Genomic DNA, 21,967 nt, shown 5'->3' on the forward strand with positions numbered 1-21,967 from the left:
TGTTCTGCACTAAATCTATAGAAAGGGACTAATTATGCCATTTATGTAATAAAACATGCTGTTGGGAAGCATTTTAATTACTCTGTTATCCATGATACGATCGGAAAAGCAGATTGCGGCATAACTTATCACAATACCAATAAATATTGTCATATTGTCCAGCCCAACACACACAAAAAGAAAAAGATGGTTCTCTAAGCGTTGTTTAGAAAAGTGTGTATAATATGTACGGTTCTTTATAGAACCAAAAAGGGGTTCTTCTATCGTTACAGGCTCGACATCTTAACAGTAGAAGAACGCTTTTGGGTAATATGTAGAACGCTTTTTAAAAACATTCTGAATAGAACCATCTTCAGCGGCTTCTCCATCAATCTGAACAACCCTTTCACAATGCACAGAACCTTTCAAACACCTTAAGGGTTTTTTGAATGTTGATGGTTCTATATAGAACCATTTTCTCTACTAAAGGACCCTTGAATATGTGTACCAAAAGCTGTCATCATTCATTTATACATTACCATCTCTTTATTTCTTTTTCTTACTGTGGCTTTCAGGCTGATATATGTAAATGAGCTCTGTTTTGATTGGCTGCTCTGTATTGGGATTAATTCGGAAAGCAGTCTGGGTTGAAACGCTTTCTTTATAACTTAAGATTAGAATTTTCAGAAACATTACATAACTGTGTTTTGCACACAAAGGAGTTAGACCTCTACATTTAACCCATCCGTGCAGTCTAACACCACATACACACTAGTGAGCACACACACACTTTAGTCATGTACCGTCAGCTCAGGGGATTGAACCGGCGACCTTCTGGTCACAAGGCTGGTTACCTAACCTCCAGCCCATGAATGCCCCGAACAGTCAATACTCAGCATTAATGGGTGGGCATGAACAGCTGTAGATGTTTTTTTGTGACATCACTAAAGAATTCATTCAAAGTATATTAGGTGTGTCTTGAAAATTAGACAATGTTTACATACTACATCAAACTCTTTAATTGTATTTTTTTTCTTTTATATTAGGGAGGCAGATGTCAAGGCCCTTTAAAGCACATAAAGTTCTCTATATCAGGAATATGTCACTCTGTTAAGTTCCCTGTGTAATTCCGTGTCCTGTCTGAGCTGCATTCCTGTGGCTGAGCGTCTGTATATCTGCGTATCTCTGTGTTCAGGATGATCCAGGAGGAGAAGGAGAACACGGCTATGAGGGCCGAGGAGATCGAGTCGAGGGTGGGCAGCGGCGAGAGTCTCGGCGACCGTTTCCGCTCCATGGGCTCCATCCCGCCCCCTTTCCACGGATCCTTGCACTCTGGTTCGTCTCCACCGGGCTCGGGTCACTCCACCCCCCGCAGAGCCCCCCGCAGCCCCAACAGAGAGGTGGACCGTATGGGGGTGATGACCTTGGTGAGACCATTTGCACATTTGACATTCCTACTCCATTCTTGGTGTTTCTCTGAACATGTAGGGTTGGGTGATGCCGAAGAAATCTTATTGCAATATATTTTTCCTCTCGTATTTGATGATTATTGTTCATTTTTTATAGATGCGTTTTTTTTAAATGTTCACTTTAAAGCACATTTCCATCTGAGAGGTCTCCAGGGCTGTGTTCACATTGCTGTCCTCATTGCTCAAATCCGATTTTTGCTCAGATCTGATCTCTCTGACATGATGGTTCACATTCATGTAGGTAAACTTGGGATTACACTGCACAGCTTTTACCCCAATATTAGCACCCAAGTCTGAGCTGGGCGGCTCTAGTCTGCAGATTTTTGGGTCAGTTGGAGTCGACGGTTGGAGAGAGAATTGAGTTGTTTCAGATTTTTGGCCTCTCGATCATGTGTCAGACTCAGCTGGAGTTTATTTAAACGTTTAATTTGTAATCTAGTGTAATCTCGAGTAAACTGGTCAACGGCTCAATCTGAACTGATTCCTGAATGAAAACTGAGAGCGCAAAAAAAGAAAATACTGCATCAACAAAGAAAAATTGGCAAAGTCTCTCACGTGTAGAGCAAAGCTTATGACAAGCTGAGTTCAAGGCACAGTTGACTGTTTTAAATCTTAAATACCAAACTGATCACAATTTTAAATCCACAATTAAACATGTTTACCTGCTGCTTCTTTACTGTGTCAGTGCAAATGGCAGAGAAAGCAGCAGCAGACACTACATGTTTGTTTATCTGCGTCTCCTAGTAGCGTGAGTTCGCGTGAGTTCGCGTGAGTTCGCGTGAGTTCGCGTGAGTTCGCGTGAGTTCACTGAGCTCTGTTCAGTTCAGTGTGTGATCCCTAATTGTTTAGTGTGTGAGCCCAAATATTTCAATTGCCCAAAAGTGTGAGACGCCCAGTGTTTTATAATCTGTTAAGACTTTAAAAATCCTGTTGTGAATCAAAGGCTTAAGTGACTCAAATCTGTCATCGGTATGAATGAACCAGTGCCCTGAAATGACCTGCATGCAAAACATCTTATTCACTAGACGAGTCACCTGCAACATGAACAGCAAACTAACCAGCAGAGCAAGACTTCGCTGAGGACTTAATTAAGCTCTGAAGAGTTCTCAGCAGCTCATTATTAGAGCAGGCAGAGGGTGATAAAGGTTCAGGTGTGTCACTATTGAACCGTTTACTGGCTCTAATCTCAGGTTCGGTGCTGCTGCCACGTTAACGAGTCTAGTTCTGATCAGATTGTTCTTAAGTTTGCATAGCTACCAGTCAGGTCGAATCTGATCGGAAGTCATTAGATTTACACGTCAGCACAACTGGAAACATCAGTTCAGTTTGACATTAAGGCTTCAGCCTGGCAATGGGATGAAAATGTCAACAAAGCCTGGACCTATCAGAAAGTTGCTTGAGACTCCAGCTGCAGTGAGCTGTTTACCATCAGCGTATAAACCCATTTTATGAGGATATTTTAGGTGCATGTTTTATAACAGTGTCAATTAAATGTTAAAAATTTTTTTCATTAATACAACAATTGAAATCTACCAGTGGCCAGGAGCAGATGACATTTGATTATTTGATTAACCAGCTTTCTTTTGTGAGCTGATGATATGGCAAACTAAGCTAAAGAGCTTAGTTAAACATAGCAGTTCTGTTAACTATCTATTTTTTTTATTCCTAGCCGTTTTAAATCTTCCACGTACATGGTGAAGAATATGATAAAATAATATAGATTTAAAATAATCTGTTCAAAAAAGTACTTAAAAATAAAACGTATATAATAGTACGTTTGGAAGTGGCTAGCTAGCTGTCACGCTGTTGTGAGTGAATGGGTAGACTTCTTCTCCATCCTTGCCACTTGCTGGAACAAAAGCAGCGATTGCTCAGAGTTTAAACCTTTACTGTTTATACAGGATTACGGAAAGTAATACCACACACATTTTATCGCCCAGCTCTGCATGTAAGCAAACTGAATGTAGACTGTTCGTCATATCATTGTGTTGTTCCGTGTTACTAATCCATGTTTATGTTCATTTGTATGTGTAGTTTTTGTAGTTGTGCTGTTTTGTGTTGATAGTAATAGTGATGTGTCTTTGTCCCAGCAATACTGCTATGATCCGTATGTCATCCAGCACTCCCTCTCTCAGACTGTAGCTTACCAGCCCTACCCCACCCCTCTGTTTAGCTGTGCGCCGCTCATAGTGCAGGTACCGTCCTCGCCTCTTAGTCACTCTCACTCTGAGGTTGTGCTCAGACTTCTTCTCTTCGTCCGTCTGTACGATATGTCGCATCAGAGTAAAGCAGAAGCTGAAAAAGTCCGTCTGAGACTACATGCTTTTGCACAGCCTAATGAGAAACTGTAGAACAGACTCAGTTTATATCACAATACCTACATTTAGAGTCGGTTATTCCGGCTGAACATGCAGGATTTCTGATGGTGGTTCATCATTATTAGGGGCCATTATCATGGTAACCGTCACTGGGCCCCAGCCTAATTAAACAGTTTTTTATCAGCGTTCCGTACGGCTTGATCAACAGAGCCTCCGGAAGTGCTCATTTGTGGGCGGAGCCTGGAGAGCTCCGTTTGTTTTGCTCTGCCAAGTGCCGCCATCTCTCATCCTGTCTTTCCGTTGGACATTTTAGGGGATTAAACAGGAAATGAGCGATCAGGCCTCATGAAAAATGAGCCGCCCCAAACGAGTGTTTACCGTGGAAATGCCAGCCGGGATGAGAGGAAAAGAAGACAAACTCGCAGCTCTGCGTGTTTCATGCCGAATCTGGTGTTGGTTTTAACTCGAACGCGCTTTTTTAGGTCGTGCTGTTCAGATTATCGTTCACAAACAGCCTCAGAGTGAGAGGACATGGTCTTCAGAGAGAGTCTCTCGTTGTTTGAAGTGTTTTCAGCTCTTTCAGCTCTCGCTCTCTGCTCAGCGTGGCTCACTGACCTAATCTCTCTCTTCCTGTTTGTGTGAGACGGTGAGAGTGTGAGAGCTCATGATGAGAAAAGAACTTTTTAAAGGAGAACTCCAGCTGGTCTCCGTAAGATGCACCTGTAACATACAGTCCATCACTGCAGACCAGTGTTATTTTCATTTCGGACAGGTAGATTTGCTTCACCCACCGGACTCTGTGTCTGTCTACCCGCCTAAACTCTGACATCGGCTCAGACTGATGATTATGATGATGAAGGCAGAAACAGAGCCATTCAAACACAACACAATCCAAACCATGAACGCTGCACACTGAGCACACATGACTGTAATTTAGCCTCAACTAACTCAGCTGTTATTCTAATTCAGAGCCGATTTAAATCTGCCGTCCTGGATTATTCAGGACACAGTGGGAGATACGGCGCAGCAGAATTAAGAAATGAAAACTAAATAAATTCACTGACAGTTTAACACTTCACTTGCATTAACTTCATTAGCTTTCACAATAAGAGTCCTGTATAATTGTTCTCATAAGTGTACATTATTTAATTGACCATATTTATTAAACTCTGTACTCTATTATAATGATAATGATGAAAATAATAACAATAATAATAATATTAAGACTGTTAATATGTATTCATTCATTATTTATTATTTGTTTATTAGTATTGTATTCCTACTACTATGAGTAATAATTATTACTATTTTTCTTTAGTAGTAGTTGAGTAACATTTTCATCATATTTTAAGGAAAAACTTTGTAGTGAAAATTCCTCATTTAATAATTGGACTTTTTTTGGCATACTTTTATTGTTATTATAATTTTTTGTAGTTAGTTGTAACAGTAGCAGTAGTTGTGGTTTGTGGTGTTATATATCTATCACTGTGGTCTGAATAACATCTAGCATCTCCAAAATGGTAACTTTACAGGAGAAGGAAAAAAGGCTAGTTTACTTTTAATGGAAATCAATGGAACCAGAATTTTTCCAAATCATTTCTTTTTCATATCGTTTCTTTTGGTCTATTCGTCATGAAATTTACACACGATGTAAAGGACATCAGGCATTTTCAGCGATGGTCAGGTATCAGTATCGAGTCTAATTGGGTTTTCGGCAGGATTGGATGGTGTAAAATGCCGATCAGGTGGGTTTTGTGAAAAGTGATCTACAAAAATGTTTGTTGCGGATACAGCAGGTGGAGATTCGGCTGAAAATGCTGAAGTTTTCCTTTAAGTGTGTGTGTCTGTGTGTCTCTGTGTGTGTGTGCTTCCTCCTTCCTTCAGCATGGAGTGTGACTTCTCTGCTTTTTCTTGTTTGCTGTGCCACTAACTCTTCCTCTTTTTTCTCCCCTCTTTTGCTTCGCATGCTTCCGACAGCCTAGCGATTTGCGGAAGCATCGTAGGAAGGTAATCTGGAGGAACTCTGCTTGGCTCCGGCCTGCCTTTCTCTCTCAGCATCGCCGCTCCTGTTCATGTTATTAGTTATTATTAGCTGCAGTGGCACTTCAGTTCTGTTTCACAGACATGCCTTTCAAAGGGCTTTTAATACAGAGGATTGTTTTTCTTTGTCAGCTTGAAATAATATACATATATTTTGCTGTTGTCTGATTAAAACCTTGTGTCTCCAAAATAAAAACTTTACAGAAGGAAAAACAAAACAATGGGTCCAGACTTTTTTCTGAGACATATTGGGACATTTCTATAGCATAGTGTGTGTTTTCAAATTGTCTCAAAAACTGCAAAAATGGAGATACAAGGTTTTCTTCTGACAGCAGCTACATACACCGATGAGACATAACATTCTGACCACCTCCTTGTTTCTACGCTCATTGTCCATTTTATCAGCTTCACTTATTGTATTAGCTGCACTTTGTAGTTCTACAGTTACAGACTGTAGTCCATCTGTTTCTCTGATACTTTGTTACCCTGTTCTTCAGTGGTCAGGACTAAACAATGAGTGTAGAAACAAGGAGGTGGTCAGAATGTTATGCTTTGTTGGTGTGTGTGTGTGTGTGTGTGTGTGTGTGTGTATGTATATGTGTATGTACACCAGTTTTTACACCTATTCAGCCTACATCCGCTTAGCCCCGCCCACTCATGCTGAAGGTATAAGACCTGTTTCAGCCTGCAGGCACAATACAGGGCAGCCAATCATAACAGAGCTCATTTACATGTCATATAATTTACGTTATATAATTTTTTTTTCTAAACACGTATGTGTACAAACACAAATGGTTAAATATCATGCTTTGTTGATTTGGCAGTTTCAGATCGTTATCAGGAGACTTTAAAATAAATGAAAAATGGTCAAATGAAAATCAGTACGAATTAAATAATTAATGTAACTAGACACATTTTTATCACTTTAGTAACTTGATTACGAATAATAATAATTCTGTTCATACAGTTCCTGTCCTTGAATAAAACATCTTAAAGTAGCTTCTTTCTGAGAAGTTAACTGCATGCGCTCTGTATGTTGATGTGAGCTGAAATGAAACTAACAGGCCACACGTTTCAGCTCAGCGTTTATTGACACGTTATTTTTATTTTTGCCGGCAGTCAGTCATCTTTATTCTGCTTGCCTGCAATTTCAAAGAGGCTAATTTTGGTTTTGAGCTTCTTTTGAAGTTTTTTGTGAGTCTGGTGTGTAATTGACTGGTTTGTAAAGCTTGGAAATGTGAGATTTGCTTACGACCACAAACGAGTTTCTCTGAAACACTTTGTCTTTATTACTTTAGTGCACTTAATGTGGTTCTCGTTAGCTCTAATAAAAAAAGTGCTGATTTTATTTCCCCTTTAAAGGGCCCATATAGTGGAGAAATTAGTTTTCATTACTTCTGTTTGAAATAAGACTAAGATGTCATGTAAACATACAAAAACAGCCCATTCTGTATTCATTGCTTTTTTATGATGTCACAAAAATCAGATCATTTGCATATTTACACCTATTCAGCCTACATCAGCTTAGCCCCGCCCACTCATGCTGAAGGAATAAGACCTGTTTCAGCCTGCAGGCACAATACAGGGCAGCCAATGAAAACAGAGCTCATTTACATGTCAGTCTTAAAGGCGCAGTAAAATAGCCCATTTAATTCTACAGGATAAAGCTGGAAAATGCTGGTGTAGAAATGAATTATGGCTGTTTTTAATACACAAAACCACACAGATATCTGAAATGCCTTTGAGGGGAAATAAATTAGAGATATTAAGGATATTTGTTCTTTAATGCTCACTTAGTTAATGCATTTTATTTGTGCTCAGCCTGTGCAAGACGACAAGGCCACGATCAAGTGTGAGACGTCCCCGCCGTCGACCCCTCGCTCCATGCGGCTCAGCAAGGGACACGCCGCCAGTCACGAAGATATCCGAGACATCCGGAGGTGAAACATCATTACATACACTTGTGTTGTGACGTTCTTCTGTGGGTATGTGCTGTATAATCAGAGGATTCTGTCCTGGAGAGTAGAAGAGTGAAATAGTGTCACACTTCACGTCTGACGTAGAGACACACACCTAGTCAGCTCACTCTAGTAGGGGTGGAACCATAGGCAAAATTCGTCATATGATGCGGGTTGTCATTTTGTGTCAAAATATGTTTGATATGTAATCAATTTTTATTTATGATGTAATTTATATTACATTTGTTTTAAATTATATATAGTATAAATATAAGATGTATACATTAAAATATAATTTTAAAAATTATATTATAAATAATTAGTTACATATAGAATTTTCAATATTTCTTTATACATTTTCTCTATTTTACAGCAAGAAATGTAGTTATACTCTTAGTTATGCTTTTGCATGTATTGTCAAAGCCTAACATAAAAAAAAAGATTGACCTACCGTGACACCCTTATCACTGCTCTTAGAACAAAAGCTTCTATCTCCAAAATGATAACTAATAATTTTGTAAGTAATGGTCCAACTAATTGTAGGCAAATTTCATGATACAATACATATTATTTGGTGTCACAATATATTTTAAAAATGTAATAAATGTGTATTTATTTATTATTTGTAATATATATTACATGTGTAATTTGTATTTTGTTATATAATAAAACAAACAAAAATATATATATATTGTTTATACTTTGTTATACAATTATATAGTATATTATATAACTTTATTGTAAACTATATAATAAACTATATTATATAAATACTATATTATATAATTTTTTATATATTTAATTTTTTCTCCAAGAAATGTAGTTATGCTCTACTTTCAGCATGCATTTTTAAAACCTTGTATTAAAAAAAATAAAATAAAATAAAAGAAGAATAAGAGTGACATATTGTGACACCCTTGTATCGCTGCTGTTAGAGCGAAACCTTGTATCTCCAAAACGGTAGCTAATAATTTTGTAAGTAATGGTCTAAAAAGTCATTTTGGAAAATTTCTGTTGGTCCCTTCATCATAAAACTTTGACACAAGATAAAGAACAATTGCCAGTTTCTGGTAATGTCAGAAAACGACAAAAGATAAAAATGGAGATACAAGGTTTCGTCCCGACAGCAACGATATGCAAATTCTAAGTGGGTCTCTGAGTCTATAATTTTGTTGATTTTCATGATTGCTTGAAGTCCCTCACCTTCAAGATGCATCATCAGAAGGGGATTTTCCTTGTCTTTCAACTGGAAAAATCTTACTCTATAGACACAAAGCACATTTATAAATCCCTTTACAACTGACCTGCATAGTAATATTACTCTACAGAGTACAGAGCCTCTACAGAGAACACACTTAAATATGGCATTTTACTTTTTGGGGGGGAAATGTAAAATGTCCCATAACTTTTGCACAGTCCACATTTTTATGGTTTATTTTTACCAATATGTTACTTTCAATGAATAAAAAGTAATTGTATATTAAAATGTGCAGAAGTATTTAACTTTTTTTATTTAGATCAGCAAAAACATGGAATTTGTCCTCAGGTGTCCAAACTTTTGCACATGACTGTAGGTTAGGGATGTCAAAATAAAATTGGACATCTAAATGTTGATCAAATTCAAAGGACAATGAACACGCACATATACAAGAGTTAGTTCCGGCCACGCGAGCTGATTGGTTGATCAGCGTTCTAAATGTGCTGTTATTTCACCATAACATCATGGGTTTCTTGCAAACACTGTATCACTCCACTGAGACGCCATTGCTAAGCAATGACTTTGACAGCTGTAGGAGCCATTTGAAAGTTTTTTCTTCTTACTTTGCCACAAACAGAAAACGGACACTTAAGATCACATTTGACCGACAGCTGATTTGGTCCAACTCTGAAGATGAGACGACACTAAATTCCCAAACTGTTGTCACCACTGAGCAGCTTTTCAGTCAGCAATCCCAACACCATTCACCAAACTAAACGGGCTGTAAGAAGCTTTACAGACTGGCTGGAACAAAACAACATTAATACTGATCTGGAAAAACTGACCATCTGAGTTGAACCTGATATTGGGTCAGTTTTATGGCTCAGTCTGATTTGGTCAGACTCTGAAGATCAGACAACACGTTTGGTGAATGGTGTTGGGTTCATTTCTGGCTGATTCCAGGTCGTTTAGCTGTTCTTCTGTCACAGCTGCCAACTGAAAAGCTGCTCAGTGGTGACGACAGTTTGGGAATTTAGTGTAAGGAGCTGGAGAGCGAACTGCTGGTTGTGCAGCGAGTGGGCAGAGCTTGTTACTCTGACATAGCAACAAGCTGCTGGTTAAGGAACTATAATTTGGAGGAAGGAACTGAACATCAAAACATATTAAACGCCGCGTTCACGGCCAGTTTATTCATTTCTTACTATATTTATTTAACTGCTGTATTAAAGCAGTAGAACACTCGAGGTCGTGTTCTCCACGGGAATGTTCTCTCACCTCATCCTCTTTGTTTCTGCAGTATTGCTGGACTGCAGGACGGTCAGGGCAGTAACCCCAGCAGCAGTAACAGCAGCCAGGATTCCCTCAACAAGGCTGCGAAAAAGAAAAGCATCAAGTCTTCCATCGGCCGCCTTTTCGGGAAGAAAGAGAAGGGACGGCCAAACCCCTCGGGCAAAGACTCGCCCGGCCAAGGTACAAACCTACTCCGTCAGCCTTTAATCCACTTTAAACTCTTATTAATTCAATTAACATCTGGCATTTGATTGAGTAAACGTAGGATTTGCTGAAGCTCAGGCAGACTCGCTTTGTCCGAGTCTCCCATCTACTGCAGTGTAATTGATCTTGAGCTGCGTCTGACAAAAATAGCTTTACCATCGGATGTTAAATCAGCTGAAGCAGCTCCTAATGCACTTTTACAGTTATCCACAAGAGCATTTCTAATGGCACAGGCGCTCACTGGGATTGTTGATGGTTAAAGTGCATTGATTAAACAAAACGAAGGACATTTGTACTCGACATCCAGCTTTTCAGTGTTTTAATTTGGATGGATTTGCAGTCATTGCTTATATGAAAGCTGAAGAGGGTTCATTTAGAAGAAAACAAACATTATCACACGTGTTAATATCAGTGCCAGTTTTGTGGAAGTGCTGCTTTATTAGTAACCACGCCAAGAAGAGCCACACCCACTTCATCTTTATGATGTCACTCCTCAGCACCTTTCAGTTGTTCTCTGGGTCAGAAGAGCTTCAGAGCTTTTAACTGTAGTTTGGAAAAGAAGGCCTGATTTAAAGCCTGGGTCCGGATTCGTGAAGGTATCGGAACCATTTAATGTCCTCACCAAGAAAAAAGCAAAGGAATTTATTTATTTACCTTTTATTTGTTTGGCGAAATTTTTTAAAAATTGGTGTTTTTGTTTTTTTTTTTCCTCTTTATTTTGTTTTGACCCCACATTTTTAAAAATATTGACATTTACGAGATGGTAGACCACTTTGTGGCATATATACTGACTCAAAATGTGCTCTACCAAATGTTTGAGCAGAATGTTGAAGGATTAAGGAAAATCTTCTTAAATGTGTTTTTTCTTTACTTCATTCTTAAGAAAAACATTATTCTTCAAAAAACTTCTCAGGACTCTTATTGTCTTAATTATTTTAATAAGAATTCATTCTGAGAAGTGTTATTCTTGAAAACATTCCGCTCTGAATTGTTCTCTTAACCGTACGACAGCCTCGCGCTTCTCTCAGGCTTTAAGAGTCGACAACGTCAGTGTTTAAATTTCTCCGCTGCTCCTCATCCTCGTCCTTCACTCCAGTTATCATATCCTCCTATGTGGATTATTATCCTGTTCCCTGGTTCTTCCTCCATCACCTTTAGATCTTGTTCACAAATGGTTTAAATGCTTGGTTTGATGTATTTTCTCCATTTTGCTCCTCTGAGTGGATTAAAATCGATACTAAAGCTACAGGACATTCAGAGCTCTGCGGCCGGAGTTCTCACCCACACTCAGCATCCTGTCCCATCCCGTATAACGTTAAAATGTTACTACTCACTTTCAAAGCCTGCATAACCTTCCTCCCCTCTACCTCAGAGAACTTCTGGTCTCTTGCACTCCCTCTCACTCTCTCAGGACTTGCTGTCCCAGCACCAGACTCTCCACTTTGGGAGGGAGGTCCTTCAGTGCCACAGCCCCCAAACTCTGGAATTCTCTTCCTCAATCCCTCAGGGACTGCTCTTCTTTTTCCTCCTTAAAATCTGACTTAAAGACTTTTCTCTTTAATGCGCATTTTTCTTCCTTCTCCACTGCTTAGTTTTTTGTTTGTTTGTTTTTTTGCGCTATATAAATGTAACATTTATTGTTGTTGTTGTTGTTATTAATAAACCAAATAACAGAAATAATGCAAATTTAAAACATATCTCTCACCTCTTATGGTATGTGGTAAAATGCAATGAAACCAACATAAGAAATCAATGAAGATTTTCCTTCATTTTCCAGATTTTAAGAATTTTCTATTTGAGAACTTTGAGAATTGAGCTTAAGAACATCCTTATAAACTGTTTAGTGTTTCAAGACCTTAAAGACCTTTTCAAGATTTTTCTTAAAGCCTTCGTGGATCCGGCCCCAGCTCTTCAGACCAAGAACGACTCTGTGATGAACAGTAAACTAAATCAGATGATCACAGGGATTTTTCTCCTCGCTTAAAGAGGCATTTCGGCCAAAATAAAAGAAATAACAATTACTACATCTGTTGTAAACCCGCCTGTTTGCATCCTTCAGCAGTGCTACAGTGTCTAGAGTGAGATGTAACACGTATGATGAATAAGATGAACAAACATCTAGAGTTTACAGAAATCCACGTTTTGAGATTTTCCATGATGTTCCCACAGCAGGCACTCCAGACGGAGATGGTTCCCAGGATGGATTGGTGCTCAGTAAGCTCGGAGGACCTGGTGAGAAGAACAGGAAGCTGCAGAAGAAGTAGGTTCACCACTGTCTCTCTCACTTCTCTGCAGAGATTCACTGTAGATGTCGCAATGGAAGCCTTTAAAACCACATCTCCTGGAGCGAAAACCTCAGCTCTGCTATTTATAAGCATGGCGGGTTTATTTGAAGGGCTTTAGAAGGTAAATAAATAAGATTCACAGATCAGGTTTAACATCATGTCCACCTCCTTGTTTCTGCGCTCATCGTCCATTTTATCAGCTCCACTTACTGTGTAGGTGCACCATGTAGTTCTACAGTTACAGACTGTAGTTCATCTGTTTCTCTGATACTTTGTTACCCTGTTTTTCAGTGGTCAGGACCCCCATGGACCCTTACAGAGCAGGTACTATTTGGGTGGTGGGTCATTCTCAGCACTGCAGTTACACTGACGTGGTGATGGTGTGTTAGTGTGTGTTGCGCTGGTGAGGGTGGATCAGACACAGCAGTGCTGCTGGAGTTTTTAGATATCTCAGTGTCACTGCTGGACTGAGAATAGTCCACCAAGCAAAAATACCCAGCCAACAGCGTCCTGTGACCACTGATGAAGGACTAGAGGATGACCAACACAAACTGTGCAGCAGCAGAGAAACAGATGGACTACAGTCTGTATCTGTCTTCTAGATTGTAGAGTTTGTATATTTGTTAAATGACTGTTTAATTTCAGGCACAAGAGATTTGTGGCTCCTTTCTTACCCGCTGAGTGGCACTCGCTCACTCCCACTGCATTAGTGTTTCACTGCATACTCGTTTTGAAAGCCGCCTTGCACCATCCATCTCAGCACATTCATCACCAGGCCTAATGTTTTAGTGGGAAAAAGAGACCAAGCCAGGACCTGAGCTGAAGAGTAATGTCTGTTGATTCTTGCCAGCTTGGAAAACTCATCATTTAAATAATAGTCTTCCTCCGTTTTGTCCTGCTTATTGAAAAGTAAGACTAAAAAGATAAGTACTTAGCTTCTATTCGTGTCTTTCTCTCAACCTCTAGCACATACTTTACATTTGGTCTTATAGGAACAGGACACAATGAGCCTGTTTACACTTTATATTAACAGGTGTTTTGTGTCTGAATAAGCTTTGTGTCCCCAGTTGACCAGATGATGTCCAATTTACTTTTCCTATGTAAAAAGCACATAAAACCTAGTTTGTATCACTTTTAATTATAGCATTACATTTATTTATATTAAAAACAGCGGTTTCACAATGAGGTAACAGAGTTTAATCTGTGGCTGTTTATTAGGACTTTAACACAGTTCAGATATCTTTACAGTGGTGGTGATAGGAACCCGGGGTCACCATTCCTACAACACAAATATAGAGACTTTATTTACTATCAAAATCACCAGTGAACCTACACGAGTCTTCTGAGGTTTTATATGGAATGTAAATGGTAAAATATTGATAAATCTGTGCAGGAATTTTGAAAAGTTGGTGGAATTCCCCTGTAAGTGTAGAAGCAAGCGAACAATCAGTTTTCCAGCACAGACAATTACAGAAATTAGGCTTGGTCACTTTTTTGAATCATCATTCATTACTTTTAAGAATTATGTTCATCTGTTTTAATTAATGAGAATCTCCTTCATGTAGAGCTTCACTGATGTGGCTCACCAGTTGAGGTTTGGCTTCAGGTCACTCTTTAGTTGGCTGATTTTGTTTGTCTTTGTTTTCTCCCTCCCTTTTTTTTTTTATTTCATCCATTTGTTCATGTCATTTGTAGTCCGAAAACGGGGTAAGTGGCTTCATTTTGCTTTCACTTCATCTCTTTTCTCTCCATCGAGCTCCGTCTTGGAGTGTTTCCGGCATGGAGGACTTCCTGCACTGCTCTCATGCCTGCCTTTCACTGCCTGCACTCCTACTAACCCCAAACCCCCCTGAATATGCCTGTGACCCTCTAATGGGGGTCCTGCTTTAGTCTGAGAGTGCTCGTTGATGTTAATCACTTTAGATGGAGAAAACATCATCTGACGAGGACGAACGGCATCTAGTGGTTACAGCTGGTACTGCACTGTCAGCACTCATTATTTCTCTTACTGAACGGGCAGATTATGATCGTGTTATTGCATTTTGTTTTTTGTCACTTTTTATTTTTCTACATCATTTAAATGCACCAGCTGTGCCTTTTTTATGGTTGCTCTCATGTGATTAAATGTTAATGTAGTATTCATTTAAGTTGCTTAAATTGAGTGGGAATTTCATGAGTAATGAACCAATAGAGTGCAAAAATGTCCATAATCACTTTATAATCACGCTTTGCATTAATTGACATTAAAAGGTTATAAGTTGGAAATACTGAATATATAATTCTTTGGACAGAGAAGACATTCTGTCTGTACTGGAGGTGCAGCGTTTTCGGGACCCTTATATAAGTGACCCTTATTATTGTGAGGAGGTTTGGTGCTCAGAGAGGCCGCAAGACAAGTCCACGCACACAGGAGACGTTTTAGACACCTGAGAAAGGGAGAAGTAAAGGTGTTTATGTAGATCAGTGAGTTCATTTGCTCAGAAAAGCACTAATTGTTTAATAAATGTGAATAATATTAGTACACAAAGTGTGATTTCACAAGCACCAGCACTCACTCGACGCCTCCTACCTAACTAGGCTAGAGGAGCCGGTTAGGAACAGGTTTAATTTAGTCTGTCCGTCCAGAACCAGCCTCTCCAATTCACTGCCTCAGATTGGAGTTATTATCTAAATTTGCACCAGTGAAGCTTCTGTTATTCAGAATTGAATCTGTTCTGTGGTGAGCAGAGCTGTTAGCACTATCGTCTAACATCTAGCAACTGCTAGAATGATGGTTTGATGTTTATTTAAGTGGCTCTTCAAGCAAGCTCACAACATCTCTCTTTAAAAATACGAAGTTCTTGTTACTTTTTACTGCATTAATGTTTATTTGCTAATGGGACAATCTATTGAAAAGTCAATTGCACCTAAATAACATGTTTGGGTTACAATTTATTTACATTTTAAAATAAAACAATGACATTTTAGCAGTTTCACCTTCTTGAGCCACAATTAATCAATATTGGTTTTTAAATCAGTCATATAGAATTCCAGTCAACACAGTAGAGCTTGTCCCCACAGTCATGTGTAAAGAATGACACATTTTTAGGTAAAAAAAAAAATGTTTTTCTGCTATTTTAACTGCAATAATCTATACATAACTGTGGAATATATAAGTTAAATGACAAAGAAAACAAACACCAAATAAATATTATAAAATATATAATGAAAGTTCCCCAGGAGTCGTGTCACTGGTGTTACTACATAACAAAAAACTCTTATTTTGAAATAAGTCACGCTGATTACGTCACTCATTCCTTTGACCTGTTTTCTGAGGTTCTATGAAGAAAAGCTCATGGTGAGTCCACTGTGTCTTTCAGTTCTCAGAGGTTTTCTCATTCAGCTCATGATCTTATAGGAAGCTTTTAGCAGACGTCACTGATGTGACCGACTTTATTCTGAGGTCATTGTGAAAAAATAGAACACAAATGGATTAAATTCCATATTTTAGTGGATGTTCCATGACTGACAGTGTGTGGTTTGATGTTCTGTAGCAGCCATTCTGTAAAATGCATTGTTCATTACAAACGTCTCTGGTGTTTCCTTTATTATGTGCAACACCAGTGACCATCAGTGACGCCAGTGACTCCTATGGAGAGACAGAAAAGTGGACATTTCTGTAGAGTGACTCGAATGTCAGGGCATTTTTGCTGATAAAAACACACTTTCTGCTCTTTCTGTAATTTTTATGTAGTATAATAATAATAATAATAAAATTATTATTGTTGTTGTTATTAATATTATTACATTCAAATGCATTGTGCACTGTAAGCCAGTTTAGATTTGCTTTAGTTTCAGTCCTGCTGAATGTTTTTTGCCATGTTGTTGGGTCTGATTGGTTGAATGAGTCTGAATGGTCCACAGCTTGTCTGGACGTGTGGGCTGGCTGCAAAACTCTCCTCCTTTATCTTTTTATCCCTTTTTTCATCAGCACGTCTATCTGTGTGTGTGTGTGTGTGTGTGTGTGTGTGTGTGTGTGTGTGTGTGTGTGTGTGTGTGTGTACTAACGTGGTATTTTTCGTGGCGCATGTTAAGTCTTCCTCTCCTGGAACATGACCATGTTCTCAGTGCCTTAAAAAATATAAATACAGTAAATAAATGACTGATATCTGCATCTCTTTTCTTCTCAGCATGACCGAATGCATTTGGCATTCTGTATATCCAGCATTCCTTTCTGTGGGGGGCTTTACTATGTTGGGGGGATGTCACTGTGTGGTGGGTTTGGTGTTTGATGCCCTGGTGTGGGGGTTTTGGGGGGGTGGGAGTTGTTGAGGTATATATGGTCCTATTTGTTCCTCTCTGTGTTTCTAAAGGCATGAGTTGCTGGAGGAGGCCCGCAGACAGGGGCTGCCCTTCGCCCAGTGGGACGGACCGACTGTGGTTTCCTGGCTGGAGGTACAATGATAGACATGCTTAAAATTATTTGTCACTTCAGGCCATAAATATTTTTTCCTCAACCTTAAACATTAAATACAGACATTTGAAGCTTTTAAAAGATGTTCCATATGTTTTGGCTGAAGCTTGTGACAGACATTGTTGTATATCTGAGCTCGTATGTGTTTTACAGTGTCTCTTTCAGTAAAGAGTCCTGACACAGAGCTGCCACCACCGTTTAATGTTCCCTAACATTAAACGGCCTAACTGGAACAAAGCCCTAACTGGAACCTGGTTACAGCACACATTCACAAGAAGTTAGCTAGAACATCCTAAATTTGTTTTCCCCCAACAAAATTAGGTGGCGGTGGGACAGACGTCCAGCCTTTGTGTCTCAGAACACAACGTCTTCCTCTCGGCCTTCTTTTAATAAGGACATGTGAAGGACGTTTTCCTCAGTCTGACGTCATTTTAAAGCAGTTAAAAACACAAGCACTGCTCATTGCTGCTCATCTCTCTCTGAGCGGACCTCACGTGATGCCAGATATCATGGAAACGTCTACACTAAGTGGTTCTTTAAGCATGAGTGTAATTTTGGATTGGATTCCTGAGCATTTAAACAGATTTCCGTCAGATTGAGAATAAACACCTCAGTCTTAATCTGTACCAGATTGGCAAGGATTTTTGCATTTAAACAATGGCTATAGTTGTTAAAATGTGTAAAGGGGGGAAAGAAGTTAAAATTACATCGTTTTTTGTTTTTTTTCTCCTTCTTATCCAGCTGTGGGTTGGTATGCCAGCGTGGTATGTGGCAGCCTGTCGTGCCAACGTGAAGAGCGGTGCCATTATGTCCGCGCTGTCGGACACGGAAATCCAGAGGGAAATCGGCATCAGTAACCCGCTGCACCGCCTCAAACTGCGCCTCGCCATACAGGAGATCATGTCTCTGACCAGTCCTTCAGCTCCACCCACCTCCAGAACGGTAGGACGCACAAAGACACACACTGCTGCCTTCCGCTTGCAGAGCTCCAACTGGTCTCTCTCTTATCAGCTTTATGAGGACAGTAGTTAGGAAACTGGGAATAATGGGCTGCGTTCCAGTAAGCAAGGCTAAGGCCCAATCCCATTTCACCCCTCTCCCCTATTGTTCAGTCCGACCCCTCTGTTTTGTGTGTTCACGTCTAGCGGTAGGGTGTCCTGATTATTGTTGAGATAGAGGGGTGGGGTGAAGTGTTTGGGCTATGTGAGCCTCCAAACAGAGCCTCCAGAGAGATAAGAGAAATAAAAAAAAAAAACAGCAAGACGGAGACCAAGAGACCAAAGAAAAAATGACAATAAACATATATAAAAGTTTTATCTTAGTTTAATGTTGTTTCAATGTATTATGGTCCTTTCTTTCATCTTCTTCTTTCGGCTGCTCCCTTTAGGGGTCGCCACGTCCTAGTATTATGCTGCTGTCTCCGTAGCTAAATTTCTCGTTCCACCTTAAATGATGCAGCAGTTACATTGTGATGCCTGAGGGATCCCTCTTTAAGGTGGAGCAGGAAAATCTGAACAAGAATGATCATAAATAATGAAGGTGTATGATCCATAAATGTAACTAAAGCCCAGCAGTGAGGAGCTGAACTTTACCCTCCTGTGCTGTCACTGCAGGCGGGCAGGGTCGCCTACAGAGCAGCGATAGTAGCTGTTAATGAAGTGATGCTCTTTTATTTCAGAGTCTCATTTCAGAGGGAAGATCTCAACCACTGCCCTGTAGCTCAGTAACAAGCAAGCAAGCAAAATTATTTATATAGCGCTTTTTACAACAGATGTTGTCACAAAGCAGCTTTACAGAACAATCAATATTACAGAAAGAAAAGAAAAGAAAATCCGGGTGCAAGCCCCCATGAGCAAGCCAGTGGCAATGGTGGCAAGGAAAAACTCCCAAGGGGTAGGGGTAAAAATAAGAAATAGGACTGGATCAAAGTCTGTTTCAATCAGAGCGAATCTAATCAGGTGATAGTAAATAGTAATAAATAAGCTAGTAATGAGTAGTCTTCAGCTTTATCTTTCATTTCCAGAAAAAATCAGTGAAAAGAGGAAAGGAGTGTGCTGCTTTTGCATAGTAGTGAGCCATAGAATGGAAAATGATCTTTTTTTTTTTTGTGCTAATCAATGGTTAAGATGTAAACAGAGTGGTTCTGAGTGGTTTGGTGTGAAACGCTTTTCCAGGTTAGGAACAATAGCCGAATAAGTTTTGATAAAGGGTTGCCGTGGTGCCCTGTCTTTCTCTCTCTGATCAGAGCATGTTCTTCCTCCTCTTCCTCACTCTGACTAACACTGAATCACTCACACTGTTCTCAGCACACATTAGGTTTATTTATTGGAAATCTGATGCAGAACGCTGGATTCTTTCTGCTTTGTTGATCTGTCTTCTTTCACTCATCCCTTCCTCTCCTCCCTCCCTGCGCTCGTTTCACGTTTCCTCACTGGTGGAATTGTGCTCGGTTCTCCCCACGGCTCTGCTGATTTGGCTCCCTGTGATTTAGTCCACGGGGAATGTGTGGGTTACCCATGAGGAGATGGAGAGCCTGGCAGCCACGCCGCCCACGGTTAGTCACATGATCACCTGCCACGGTGCCAGCTTCACCTAGATCGCCTCGAGATCCACTCTCCTAAACTTTGGTTTTGTTTTCTGTTTGTTTGTGTTTGGGGCCTGGCTGATATGTCATTTGGTTTAAATTATATTATATAGCGCATTTAATATTATACATTAATGTATTTGTTACACTGCATTATACTACAGTGAGTTCCAGCCAGGCGAGCTGATTGGTTGAGAGGCATTTAACTCTGCTCTTATTTTACCATAACATCACAGGTTTCTCACAAACACTGTCACTCCGCTGAGATGCTGTTGCTAAGCAACGACTTTGACAGCTGTAGGAGATGCTCAAGCTTTTTGAACGTTTTCACTTCTTACTTTGCCACAAACAGAAAACAGACACTGTTAAGATCACATTTGACCGACAGCCGATTTGGTCCGACTCTGAAGACGAGACGACACCAAATTCCCAAACTGTCGTCACCACTGAGCAGCTTTTCAGTCGGCAGCTGTGACAGAAGAACAGCTAAAAAACCTGGAATCAGCCAGAAATGAACCCAATACCATTCAACAAACTAAATGGCTGGAACAAAACAACATTAATACTGATCTGGAAAAACTGACCAAACTGAGCTGAACCTGATATTGGGTCAGTTTTATGGCTCAGTCTGATTTGGTCAGACTCTGAAGATCAGACGAGACGTTGGTATTGGGTTCATTTCTGGCTGATTCCAGATTGTTTAGCAGTTCTTCTGTCACAGCTGCCGACTGAAAAACTGCTCAGTGGTGATGACAGTTTGGGAATTTAGTGTAAGGATCTGGAGAACGAACAACCGGCTGTGCAGCGATTGGGCGGAGCTCGTTACTCTGACGTAGCAACAAGCTGCTCGTTAAGGAACTATAATTTGGAGGAAGGAACTGAACATTAAAACATTAAACGCTGCGTTCACGGCCAGTTCACTCATTTCTTACTGTATTTATTTAACTGTTGTATTAAAGCAGTAGAGCACTCGAGGAGTGTGTTATCACCAATAACATCACGGCTGTGATGATCTACGGCCACCAAATCACAATGATGTTATTCTGAGATAACGGACTGCCTCTGTGTTCTACTGCTTAAATATACTGATGAAGATGCGATGACAGCAGTAGAAAATCCACTCACATCCTCGGACAATGCGTCCTTCACACTGTTTAGAAGGAAATCGATTTGAAATCCTTTTTACAGCACACGCCACAAAATGTTTTTCTGCACATCACATGCAGTTACACGTTTCCCCCACAGAGGTCTCCAGATTACCAAATCTTAGACAGTGCACCTTTAAGATTACACAAATGTTTCACCATCAGTAACATGCCATCAGTAAAACACTGATATTTGTTTATTTACAAATTTCTTATTGTATTTTATAAGTTTTGCTAAATTTAATATCTCCCTGATTCATGATGGCTTCATGTTTCTGTGCTTTGTACTTTAATACAGTAATACAGGCTTAACTCAACCTAAACACATACGTTATGGCAAGAACAAAAACAAACCTTTTATGTGGAAGAAACTGACACAAAATAAGACAAATATGAGCTGATGTTCAGACCCCAACAACAGTTCTTGGATGCACCGCCCCCAACATTACATTGTTTGTTATATAAATTGTTCTGTTTGTTTGACCTCAGGTATCTGAGACCACAGTGAGAAAGTTAGACAATTTGGATAAACTGGCTACAGGAATGATGATTAAATGTGTAACAGTGGAAAAACTGCATAGAGTCTAAAATTATACTGGTTATCAGAATTTGTAGCTCCTTAAATCTGTCAACATTTCCATATCACTGAGGCCCTAGTGTCTGTCCATGTGTGTGTATACATTATTATTTTTTATTTTATTATATCATTTATTATTATTTTTTTTATATATATATATATATATATATATATAGTACTGTGCAAAAGTCTTTGGTGATAAATACTTTTGAACATATATATGTATATATAAAAAATGTGTGTGTAGACTGCATGTGTGCTTTTGTTTTTGTAGTGTTTGTATACATGCATGACTGTTTCAGTGAATATTCACTTCGGCTTGTTCACATTATGAGTCTCATTTCTCAAATCAGATTTTTTCCTCAAATCTGATCTCTCTGACTCAATAGTTTACACTTCTTTAGGTCAGTGACTCAAATGTATCATTAATGTGATGATCCGGCTCCTAAAATGAGCCTCATGGGCTC

The 21,967-nt window shown here is 39.5% G+C and overlaps 1 protein-coding gene across 20 annotated transcripts in view; it reads left to right on the forward strand.

The window, feature by feature from the left end:
• Positions 1-21,967, forward strand: part of ppfia1 (PTPRF interacting protein alpha 1) — a 115,636-nt gene that overhangs the window by 78,063 nt on the left and 15,606 nt on the right. For 9 of the 20 annotated variants that reach the window (XM_017719530.2, XM_037539834.1, XM_037539833.1 and 6 more), the window contains 9 exons: positions 1,175-1,406; positions 5,744-5,773; positions 7,628-7,746; positions 10,260-10,432; positions 12,626-12,716; positions 14,437-14,448; positions 17,094-17,175; positions 17,936-18,136; positions 19,686-19,748. In XM_017719530.2, coding sequence (XP_017575019.1) covers positions 1,175-1,406; positions 5,744-5,773; positions 7,628-7,746; positions 10,260-10,432; positions 12,626-12,716; positions 14,437-14,448; positions 17,094-17,175; positions 17,936-18,136; positions 19,686-19,748 — 1,003 coding nt within the window. The remainder of the gene's footprint in view (positions 1-1,174; positions 1,407-5,743; positions 5,774-7,627; positions 7,747-10,259; positions 10,433-12,625; positions 12,717-14,436; positions 14,449-17,093; positions 17,176-17,935; positions 18,137-19,685; positions 19,749-21,967) is intronic. The other 11 variants (XM_017719534.2, XM_017719533.2, XM_037539836.1 and 8 more) reach the window with 4 other exon arrangements.

This window comes from Pygocentrus nattereri, chromosome 7, assembly GCF_015220715.1.
Source record: "Pygocentrus nattereri isolate fPygNat1 chromosome 7, fPygNat1.pri, whole genome shotgun sequence".
Classification (NCBI taxonomy): domain Eukaryota; kingdom Metazoa; phylum Chordata; class Actinopteri; order Characiformes; family Serrasalmidae; genus Pygocentrus; species Pygocentrus nattereri.